General features: G+C 34.9%; 1 protein-coding gene across 3 annotated transcripts in view; it reads left to right on the plus strand.

Annotated features, from left to right (window-relative positions):
• The window catches only part of Grik2 (glutamate ionotropic receptor kainate type subunit 2), a 631,292-nt gene that overhangs the window by 474,776 nt on the left and 143,840 nt on the right, over positions 1–12,676 (plus strand). For all 3 annotated transcript variants that reach the window (XM_059272429.1, XM_059272428.1, XM_059272430.1), the window contains exon 12: positions 8,535–8,758. In XM_059272429.1, the coding sequence (XP_059128412.1) occupies positions 8,535–8,758 (224 nt within the window). The remainder of the gene's footprint in view (positions 1–8,534; positions 8,759–12,676) is intronic.

Genomic DNA, 12,676 nt, shown 5'->3' on the forward strand with positions numbered 1-12,676 from the left:
TTGAAATAGGTGGGGAAATTTCATGTTATCTCATATTTCAACAATTCTAAATATTGGACAATAATATAGTTATATGTAAACCTTTCAAAACAAATTTTATTAATTTCATGAAATTTCACTGGTGACTAGAGAAAGATAAAATACTTGTTGCTAGAATATTAATTGTAAAAATAATTACATGTAGTACCAGTAATTGCCAACTGTTTAAATATATAGGTAACAATTTGATTACACATTTCTTTTTCTGACAGATACTATTTTAACATACTATTTGTTGTTAAGCAACTATTAGAATAAATTCTGATATGTACTTTGTGTTTATTGTAAACGTAGCTATATATTACAGATTTGGATACTAGAGTTTACATTTTGTATATAATATATTCCATACATTCTAATGGAAAGAACTTGGCAAAAGGTAATGCATATCATGATTAAAATAAAAAAAATATAATAGGGAGACAAAGAGTATCAAAACTGGTGGTTACAAAGGATCCTTTGAATAGTGATATCACTCAGTTAAGGGACTCACATATTAAGAATCATTCTTCATGACCCATTATTAATATTAATGATGAAACTGTAACTAATCAATACAATTCTTTAAACTATAACTGAGGGTATTGTAAAAAAATAATAGCCTGATGCAAAGGTAAGATAATTTAAGTTATAAAGAAACTTAAATTTATCAAGACGTTGTTCAAAAAGCTTTGTTTTTAAATACCATGCCTCAATACTACAAATGTACTCTACAAATAAATTTTTCTCTTATAAACATCTTCCACTAGAACATTATTTTTTTTTAATTAAGGAACATTATTGCTACATTTATTAGTAGCTAAACTATCAAATCAATGTCCAGTATTCTGTGAATGCTTTCTGAGATGATGTGATCATCACCTGAGGAAAAATATTCTCTCTGTCATAGAAACTGGTAACTGTGTATGGATTCTTGAGGAAGGGTGGTCTCATAAGCCTCTTCCACAGAAATTGTCTGTAAAGCCTGTGGCATGAGCCTGATGAGACCCTCTAGGATTGATTAACTGTACACATCCTGGGAATTGCACCTTACTACACTCCTTCCTTTTCTCTGGTTCATTCATTGTTTTTAGCTTCTCATCTATGTTCTCAAAGCCTTGAGTGATATAGGTTCCCATTTATAACTGAGATAGATTCAACAGTCACTTATTCTCAGAACTTTGACTGCTGTGTCTCTCCTGGCCATTGCATAAATAAGTTTGTAAGTCCAGAGCTGATAATAGCAATAATTCATGGATCTAAAAATAAATATTTACAAGGCAAGTTAGCATTCACATCTTGTTGACTTAGCAAAATAACATTAGCAGTAGCTTCTTTGTTAGGGCCTATGACATTCACAGCCACAGGAATTTGACCAGGTTCACCGTACCAGACATGAGTTTCATATGTGGAATATTCCTCGATTCAAATCAGAAAGTAGTTTTGACGTAACATTTGTGCTACTCCTGGACAATCAGGCATATCTTACCTGTTACGTTGCTTGAACAGTATGCAGGATACAGAGCTGTGTAGAAGATTTGGTGACAGTTCTGTCAGTGACATCACTGTGCTTTTCAGCATTGTGAAAACTAGAGAGCAGGGAATAAGTTTCCAACTCAGTTCCATCTTTATTTCTTCATGTCCTAAAACAAGTCAGAAGGGTCTTCAGCCAGGAAATCAGTATCTAACTTTGATGGGCAATCAAGAACAATATGATATTAATTTAGGGACCTCAAGGAGCTCTCTGACCAATAACTCATAATGAGATATCTGACCCTATATAACTGATATTTTTATTTAATAATTTATTACCTCCTGAGGATGGCCTTTTCCACCCAGTTTTCACTTCAATTAACCCAGCCCAAGTTAGGTGAAAATACTATTGCATTGGTTATTCTCAACCCTATTCTATACATTAATATTTGTAAAATTCTGTCTTTATAACTATCATTTCTCCTGTGCATTCCTTACTTTCTGCTGCTATGATAAAATGTCATAAGGCAATTTATGGAACAACGAATGTATTTGGGTTTATGATTCTAGAGTTAGAATTACAACCCTAGTTGTAACTCCAGGGTTAGAGTCTATAATTTTGGGAAGCAAGGCAATGAGCATCACACATGGCAACTAGAGCAGGACGATAAACCACAAGTGTGAAGCAGGGAATGAGTACTGGGAACAGTGTCAGGCGCTGAAACCCCCAGTAATATACTTCATCCAACAAGGCTGCAACCTCCTAGATCTCTGCAAAAAGTGTCTCTAATCAGAGATCAAGTGTTAAAACAGCAGAGCTTACGGGGGACATTCTTTCATTCAAATCACTGCACCAGGGGCATACATACATAATATTGAGCTAAGTGAGGCCCTTGATGGGAACAGTGCTTGCTGACTACTTGAGTGCAAATGTTTGCAAGAGTCCTATAACAATGTTCACAAGGTGATGTGTATTTACATCCCTCACTTTCAAGCACAGACCCTGAATAAGCTACTTGCCAATCTTCTACAGCACAGACTGTTTGTGTACTTGCCCCATTATTATCCATCCATCGTGGGCCATAATCAATAACCGGCCTTACATATTCAGACACTTTGAAAAGTATCAGAATATGTCATTGGAATACGGTTAACCTGAGCTGTCCTACAGCCCATTTTTGCTCTCCTGTTTCCAGAATTTATATGAACCCATTGATAGCTCCTAGGAATAGCTCAATGGATGTGATCTGTATTGTAGTAAGGGCATCCAATAATTTCCTTAACACATAAAAAAACAAACAAAGGAAAAAAACCCTATCAGAGGTTGTAATTCATTTGAACTTCTTTTTATTTATTTCTTTATATATCTGTTGTCCCCAAAGTAGCTTACCCAGTGCTTTCCAGTTTTCTATTTTTATTCAACCATTCATAAAGTAAGGGCTTCAAATACAGCCAATCAGTACAGTGTCATAAGAAAGTCTGTAAGTTGGAACTGTTTTTTGTATTTTTTCCTTCTAACTCCAGACAGAAGGTAAACACGGTCATTTGTATTGCTGTATTGTATGCCTGTTTGTTACACTTGCCTATGTCATCAGTGTGCTGTCCATTTACAAGGACGGGCAGTCTCTTGTCAGTTTTGGCTGTTCCTTCAGTTTCAGAGGAGGGCTCAGTGGCTGGAAAGGACAGAGCTCTCAACACAGTCTAAATGGCATTAATGGCAGTACTTGTGAATCCTACAATTTATAAAGCCTCGTGTTATTTTGCAGTCTGATTTTGTATTGTTTCAGAAAAAAAGAAAAAGCTTAGCTAAAGGGCCTTTGATCAAGTTCTTAATTGTATGATGTTTTTATTGTTAATGAAGTGGAGCCACTGGTGGATTCTTCCTGCTGCAATGCCTAAGCTGCAGCTAGCAGCTGCTGTTGTGTTGTACACTGAACTTTCCCCCACTAAGGGCTGGAACTAAAACACTACTGGATTGTTGGAACTGTTTGCTCAGAGTTTGTATCTTTCTGTTTTCCCATAGACTCCAGCTGTAGTAGTCTGAGACTGAATGACTTGTAACATGCAGGGAAACTGAGGTTTTAGCTTGTTCTGAATGTTTCTTAGTGTGCTCAAAAGCCTCATTGCCTTTTTAATTCAGTCCTACATGGCATACATTGTATCTAGTTACACAAAGGATGGATACCTTGAGAAATGTGAGGAATGAACAGTCAACAATAGCCTGAAATCACTTGCAGCTGATTTAGGATCATAGGCTGTGCAATATGTCTGAGAATTTTTCAGTTGTGTCAGGCCATGCTAACTTATGTGAACTGATGCTACATCCTTATTTATCTGAACTATAAGTCTTTTGGATGCTTTTCTTAACCCATGAAACACTGAAATCAGCCTTCTGTTGCTTATATGACAATATCATTTTAGTGAAGGTGAGCAACATAAGAAGGCAAGGTCCCAGGCCCGCATTCCATGACAAATAGTCAGGGAGTGAATTACCTCCTTGGAGGAATGTCATGAAAATCTGCTGCTATCCATGATAGGAGAATACAAATTGGTCTTAACATGAAACAGAAGAAGGAATTTGTCAATGTCCAATGCATCATGGAAGAATCCATTCACACATATCAATTTTTCTTTTTAAGACAACGATACTGGGCACAGTGGCATGGATAGCGGTATTAGTGTACTTGGCTCTCTGTAATACACTTACATTGTCTTTGAGTTCTCAGGCTATTTCATAGACCACACTGGGTTTTAGGCTAGAACAGTCTATATGCTTTCTTACTTCTCAGTGTTTTCTGTAATTTCATAATACCTCCTAGGTTGTCTGTACTATTTTCTCACTCATGGCTTTACCTGGATGTGGTGATATTGTGTCTCCCAATATATTGTGCACCCTAATAAACTTACCTGGGGTCAGAGAACAGAACAGCCACTAGACATAGAGGCAAGAAAATGGTGGCACACATGCTTTTAATCCTAGCATTCTGGAGGCAGAGATCCATTTGGATCTCTGTGAGTTCAAAGCTATACTGGAAACAGCCAGGCATGGTGACACAAGCCTTTAATCATAGGAAGTGATGGCAGGAAGCAGAAAGATATATAAGGTGTGAGGACCAGGAACTAGAATCTGTTCATGTTTTAGGCTTTTTAGCAGCAGTTCACCTGAGATCCATTTGGATGAGGACACAAAGGCTTCCAGTTTGAGGAAACGAGATCAGCAGAGGAATTGGTGAGGTGAGGTTAGCTGTGGCTGGTTCTGTTTCTGTGCTCTTTCAGCATTCACCCCAATATCTGCCCCCGGGTTTGTTTTTATGAATAAGACCTTTTAAGATTCATGTTACACCTGCAGTACACAACTTTATAGGCTCCAGTTGTTTCTAAACATACACAGTCTTCATTCTCGGGGGAACTCCTCAGTTGTTTATATACTCCAGTACATGTACACCTGCAATGTTCTCTTGCAGTGGAGAAATACATACAATGTTCTACTGGGGGCATGGCTAGTTATCCATGCCTAGAACAGCTTAGCTCTTTTTACCTTCACAGTCCTATATCCATACATGTTCACTGATGCCCATTACAACTGGTTCTTTATGGTTTGCCTCAAATTAAGGTATACTTGGCCACACTATCCAATAAAACTCTTGTATTATACACATCAAATGGCGACCAAAAATTCTCTATTCAACATGTGGTCTCAGATAACTATGTGTGGCCCACACTTTCAAGTACCTTGACTACCCTGTCAAAAGAGCAGCTGGGGTAGTTCCTACCCCCAAGACATTTCATCCTTCAAAGTAGGGAATGTTCTTTCTTTCAGTCTCTTAGCAAATTCTGACAAGGCTTTAAAGCCTTCATAAACACACAGCACAACATTTGGTTTTACATCTAATTTTTTTTTCTTTAGGATCTCCAACTTGACACAAATCTTGACATATTTGCTTCTGAGTATCCTAGACATGACCCATAATATGCTTTTGTTCCATTGCCAAAGTGTTCTAGCACCTTATTAAGTGTATCACATCTACTGAAGCTTAGCCTACTTCTTCAAGACCATGTACTTCATGTGGCTCAGCAATTCTGGTGAATTGACTTACCAGTCATGAGGATGTTGTGAATTTACTTCTTTCTTACTTTCTGTGAACATGATCCTCTCTGACACAGTGAAATATGCATCATACAGGGCCTCCGTTATGTCCAACTTCATCAGTAATACCTTTCTTTCTTCTATCATTCAATCCTTGCTATTTATGAGGTCCTCAGCTGGTGCAAACCAATTGTCATTAATGATATTTATGAGCCAGTCCAGTGGACTCTGATTTCCTCAGAATGCCTCAGGTTATATAGCATTTTTATTAAAGAAAGATGGGATGTTACATTACTCAGTTTCTCCACAGATACTCATACTGATCTATTGTTTCACAACATCATGAGCCAGGTTGTAGTTCAGTTGCAGAGCATTTAAGGCCCCCATCTGCTTTCTGAATGATGAATGTTCCCTTCCTCTCTATTACAGGTAAGCTCAGAGGAGCATCTCCCACCCTTTCTACCAATTTCTATCCCTCTTCATCTTTCAATTCTCCCATTGAGCACTGTCCCCAACACTGACTTACTTTGTCTTCTCTTTTTCCTTATACCTCTCCAGCTATAGGAAAAGGAAAGCTAACAACTCCATTGCATCATCCATTTTCCCACTTTTCCTGCTAATTCAGAGTCTTGTGTTAAAGATTGTCCAAATGCCTTTTTTTTTTTCATTGTAATTCCTCCTGTAAGCAGGCAGGTATTTTTTTCTGAACAGAAACCTCAAGCTAGATGGTATGTCTTACTGCTAAGAGTAGAGCCACAGAGCCAACACCATAGACTGCTTGTGCTCTTGACACATAGGAGCTAACTTTAGGAATTGTAATATGTTTTCTCATCATCAGCCTTTTGGGGCAGTTCCTCATATTCATGTGGCAGAACTTATTAGTCTAGGATGCATGTCACTTTATACCACATAAAGGGAGAAGACTCTAACCTAAGATTCTTCCTTTGAATGCTCCACCTTCAGTCAAAGTGTCTTAGTAGCATGTCCCTTTACCAAGAACGGGACAATGCAATTGACACCACATGAAGATGTGAGGCCCTATCTTGATTATCTTTGTGGATAGTGTACCCTCAGGAAGCATTTATTATGTAATTTTTTGTATGTTTTGCTCTTTTATATTTTGGAATCAAATACTAAGTAAATTTAAATGTACATGAAGTCAATTCTTGTAATATATGCCTACAGAATAGGTATTTTTGAATAATATAGTAGTTCTGTTGTCATATTGTTCTTAGCATGAATGAAAGATTTGTGGAGATAATATATAAAATAAGTTAATAAGGCTAGATTTAGTCACTCTACCCATATACGTAAACATCATGTCATACTCTCAAAAATACATGCAGTTTTATTTACAAACATACAAATGTTAACTACTTTAAAGCATCTTGAATTGTACACTTTATAATCAATAAAAGCTGACTTTTCATTAGCCTAGGAAGCGGTAGATCAGTGAATTAGTACATAAAGTGAAACAAGCCAGGAGATTCCCGAGTCTACTTGTTTTACCTGTACCCTCTTTTTCTTAAATTATTACTCATTTTCTTTAACAGTGTTGCTATCATGCTCTTTCATACTTTATTTCCTTTTCTTTGTCATTCACATATAAGAACTTCCTTTATCCAACCTCTTAATTTCCACAAACTGGGATCTCCCACTTCTCCAAACTCTTGGAAATGGATGAATGAATGTGTGAGTGAGTGTGTGAATGAGTAAGTATGTGAGAGTAAGTGAGTGAGTGAGTGAGTGCCAGCTGATGCTTCTGTGATTTCTTTGCTGGTTTCCTAGGAACGAGGCATTGTTATGTCCTTAGGAGTAGGTTCCAAATGATTATGTGTGTAGCCTGATCTATTGCTGGGTTCACCCTATAGGAATATTTCCATGTTATGAAGATTCATTTTCCTTTCTCAGAAAAAAAAAATAGTGGATTTGTGTGAGGATTAAATGTGATAATTCCTATGAATTTCCTAATATAATACCTGAGCTACAGACAAATAGTTAAAGAACACAGCAATGATTATTCTAAAGTTGGTAGTTTCCTAATTTATGAACATGAAATATGATCATAACCTTACAGGGTTACACATTTCATTTCCTCAGTTTTTGGAGAAGCTACTCTCAGAACAAGTGAATGTTCCCCAGTCCCCATATCCATCAGCATACAAAAGCCCACAGAATAATAATGTCAATAAACAATACTTTGGAGAAGCTAACTATATTTTTTATATAATTGTTTCTTGTGTTCTCTAAAATGAACAATTTTTGCTTCTGAAAGATCTTCATGTTTATCAAAATAAAATGGGTGCAACAATATTCCTTCTTAGCATTGATGCCTTTGTCACATTAGAATATTATGACTCCTTGCAATGCATTAGAATGTAATAATGACCTCCTGCAATGTGTTACAATATTACAATGACTCGGGAATATATTAGAATATTACAATGACTTCCTGCAATGTGTTAGAATATCATAATGATTCAGGCATGGGAGCAATGCTCGTACCTGCAGAGCTGTCCCATTAGTCCAGAAAATGGTTTTTGATTGCAAGGTAAAGGATTTGACATAGTTATCACTGTGTTTGCAATTCTATCAATACATGTAGGCAAATATAATAGACAAAAATGAATTTTTAAAATTTACAGTAAAAGCAGTTATGAAAAGTTTCATTATGAATAATTTCATTTACTGTATTATAGTAGTTTTTTTTAAATTTTTATCCAACAATTTTATTTCCTTTTTCTAACTAGTTAAGGTCAAGGCTGACGTAGTAATCTGGAAGCACATGAAATGGTAGCTTATTAAATATTAAATCATCTCTTTAAAGAACACTGTCGATCTTAACATAATCATTACAGAAATTCTCATGTGCAAAATCTTAAGTTATTGTTATTTTACTTGTGACTTAGAACCAATTTTTTAAATATATTTTTTTCATTTTTGTTTCTCTCTACAGAAAGCTGACCTCGCAGTGGCTCCACTGGCTATTACCTATGTTCGAGAGAAGGTCATCGACTTTTCCAAGCCGTTTATGACACTTGGAATAAGTATTTTGTACCGCAAGCCCAACGGTACAAACCCGGGCGTCTTCTCCTTCCTGAATCCTCTCTCCCCTGATATCTGGATGTATATTCTGCTGGCTTACTTGGGTGTCAGTTGTGTGCTCTTTGTCATAGCCAGGTAACATGCTCACTTTTGTGATTTTTTTGGCAATTGTTACCTCTTTTTCTAACTAATAATTGTCAAAAGTCACAATCTACTTCTTGGCTTTCTCTTGGGGTGCTGTAGATTTATAAACTTCTCAGAGTCACATACACTTACTCCATGGACTGTGCTGCCGTTTGGGGCAGAAAGCATGCTGGTTGTGTCAGTAAGCTACAAGAGAGATAGGTAGAGGTTTGTCTTTTTAATCAGAATCTGAAAGCGTCCAAATTATTGGAACTTAGCTTTCTTCTGCTTCAGTTAAGGTTATAATTGAGCCTCATTATTCAGAATTCTACTGTTACCATAAGGACACTGAAGTCCACTATGTTTTTGAGTTTTTATGCTTTGTGACAAAGAGTATTAAAATTTAGATGTAGATTTCTATGTTAATAAAAATTCTCATAATCTATTACTATATGCTTTTATGTGCCCCATAGTCAAAATTATGAATTTTTAAAAATTTTGTCACAAAGATTTTTTGAAAATATATTTGTCCTTTCTTGAAATTCTCTTGTAAAGTCATGTACTTTTCTAGTAGTAGGACAATAAGTTTTTTATTTAGAAAAAGAATAAAATAAATTATATACACAGCATAAGTTTTTAAATATTTATATTTTGATAAATTTATACATAATTATCTTTTCAATTTACCATGTTACTTAACTGGTTAAGTAGACTTAAGACTACTACAGTTTGCATTCACTAGTACCAAGCAGCCATACAACAAAGGAAACTATGTAGCAGGGCTTCTTAAATATTTTTTCCATAGTTTTTTATTCTTCCTCAAAATTAGAATTTAGAGTGTGAAGTTCATATCCCTTAGCTTCTGCTTTTCCATGATCTACAAAATGAAAACAAGACATTTGTAGTGTCTTTGGATCAATAACATTTGCTTAGTCACCAACACAAGCCACACTACTTTATATTATGTAGAGAAATGAGTCCAAATGTTTTTGCAGAATTAGTTTAAGTCTAGAATACTTTCTAACCAGCACACACAACAGAGAGAAGCTACTCCATATGAACAAAACCTTCCTTTGTGTCTGCACATGTACCTTCTCTGCAGAGGTGAAGGCTGGAAGGACTGTCCTGAGGAAGATGTCAGGCTTTAGCATGGCTGATGGAACTTCTCTGCAGCTCTTGAACTGGACTCTTGACCTTGTTTTCCAGCTTCAGATATATTAACTGACAAAAGACATGTGGTGTTGATATAAATTTATCTAACAGTTCAAAATACTTCTTTTACTCTCATTTTTTTTTGTCATAATGAGATGTTATGTTGAGGTATTACCTGTATTGGTTAAATAGACAATAAGGTAACTCCCATTGAAAGAAATTTTTTTGTTCACTTAGAAAATATAAGGTCAGGTAGTATGCCATATTCTATTACTTTTATGTTTAAGAGGGATACTGACTGTATTTATCATTAGTTATTTAATAAGTGGATTTGAATTATCCTGCTCTAGCATATTACTCAAATATGGGAAAATAATCTTCAAATATCTAAAAAGTAAAAAAACTTAATTAATGTGTAATAACTTATTAAATAATAAAGGAAATTTAATAGTCTTTATAAAGAGTTTAAGGCTATGTGTAAGTTCTCAGAATACGTCTGCTCATCAGTAGTAATGAAGACTTCTTTAAAGTATCTCTAGTTGTTAAAAATAAATACTTAACATTAAGATGAGCAGAAGAATGTCTAGGTTCAGGTTAATTTCTAAAGTGAGCCCCCAATTCAAATGACTTTGTATAAAATCATTTCTTCCTACCATGAAAGCAACTTACGAAATACAATCCCAGAAGAAATGGATCAGTCTGCTGGTAGGAGTTAATTGCCCTTCTAAAACAATAGGAAGTATAATTTTCATTTTGAATTTAAAATGAATATAATATTTTGGTTTTACTTATGAGTTAAAATTATATCATACAAAGAGCCATAATGAATCACTGACACTAATGAAGTCAAGTATACATGGTATTTTTTATACTTATGTATATAGTACATATTTTATCTCCATTAACATTATAGAAAAGAAAAAGGAAAAACCATCTAGTAGTGATGTAGCTCAGTGGCAGGGAGCATGGCTAACCTTTGCAAAGCCCAGGGTTTGGAGCCTAGTGTGGAAAAACAAACAAACAAACAAACAAAACTGCTAAGTGTATCTCTTAGTTTCCATTAATATTGCCATGATAATATACTGTAGTCGTTACATACTGTGAAAGCATTAAAAGAGAAATGGTCTGTTTTTAGCTCACATTAGAGGCCACAACCATCATGGCAAGACATTGAGTCAGCAGAGCATAAAGCAGCTGGTCACACTATATCTACACATAAAAGAGAACAATGGATATCTATGTGTAGCTTATTCTCTCTGCTTTAATCTGGTCCAGGATAACAGGCCAGGAAAATTATCTGATGTCTACAATTAGGGTAGGTCTTCCCACTTCTATTAATGCAATCACTACACTTCCCTACAGGCATAGGTCAGTGTAGTTGAGCATCCCCTTATTGAAACTCCTCTCCCATCTTACTGCAGGTTCTGTCAAATTGACAGTTAATACTAACCATAACAATATGTGTCATCTTCATGGTAAATCATAGGCACTGATGTCTAAACTAACCACTGTCTCTACAATAGAATTCCTACATTTACATTATTGAGATACATCATATTGAAATTTTAAAAATCATACCACACGTAATGAGGAAAGAAAACAATTATTTATATTATTAAATATAATGTGTTAATATTGTCAGTATTTATAATTTATTATTTTTGATGTGTTAAAAATTCAATATTATTCCTACTCTTATTGAAATTATTTCTCTTCAATAGTTTCTACCTTCACAGACACACTTCCAATTTTTTTGGTGTTCACTCTACTTATTTCATTAATCAATCTCTCAATTAGTAAAATATTTACTCTCAATTAGTAAAATATTTACTCTCTTTAGAATCACACTTACTAGAATTTCATAAAACACTAAAACTTTCCTACTATCTGTCCACTTGTTTATTTAACACACACTCACATGTACACACACACAGGCACACATGCATACCCATGCAGACACACACATGTATGTATTACATATTATATGATAGATATATATAAAATACACACATGAATGTGTATATATGTACATATGCTTTCAGCAAATTAATAAAAATATATAATAATTATCCTAAATCTAAATTTTTAAGTATTATATTTTTGAAACATATTCACAAAATGACATATTCAAACATATATAAAGTCAAATATAACAAACTAAGGCATTAGGCAGATTTTCAGCAGTCCTCCCAATATCTACTGGATGCATGCTCTATTATTATGTTAACACCATTAGTCCTATGAAAAATTTAAACTCAGTATGAGTTGATAATATCCGTGCTTTAAAGTTAAATTTTAAAGTATATAAGGTTTTTAGTCATTACAATAATCTGCCCCCATTCTTAGTTTACAAAGAAACACACTTAAAGACACTTAACAAATTTTCAAACTACATTTAATGGTTACCAAGAAAAAAAAATTCTCAAGTAACTTTTTGTGTTGATTTACTCTGCCGTATGGCCTTTATAGACCTGTGATTTATTATTTTGTAGCATAATGACACAATCAGCATCCTTCTCTGAATTAGTAGAGAACTTGTTTAGGAGTAGACATAAGGCTGGGATATTGCATTCTAGACAACAAAAGTCCCTGACCCAAATATCTTAGCAGGTATTCCTGACTGACAGAAAGAGGTCTTGTTTGTAACAGGATTCACTTCTTCATAGTATTTCTCAATATTAATCCCTCTCTTCCTTTTTCATTTACTTTAATCTAGTTATATTATTAGTGAGATAATAGTAAGTCATATGAAAAGACTGGTTAGGGCACCCCACTCTA

The sequence above is a fragment of the Peromyscus eremicus genome, chromosome 8b (genome assembly GCF_949786415.1).
Source record: "Peromyscus eremicus chromosome 8b, PerEre_H2_v1, whole genome shotgun sequence".
Taxonomy (NCBI): Eukaryota; Metazoa; Chordata; class Mammalia; order Rodentia; family Cricetidae; genus Peromyscus; species Peromyscus eremicus.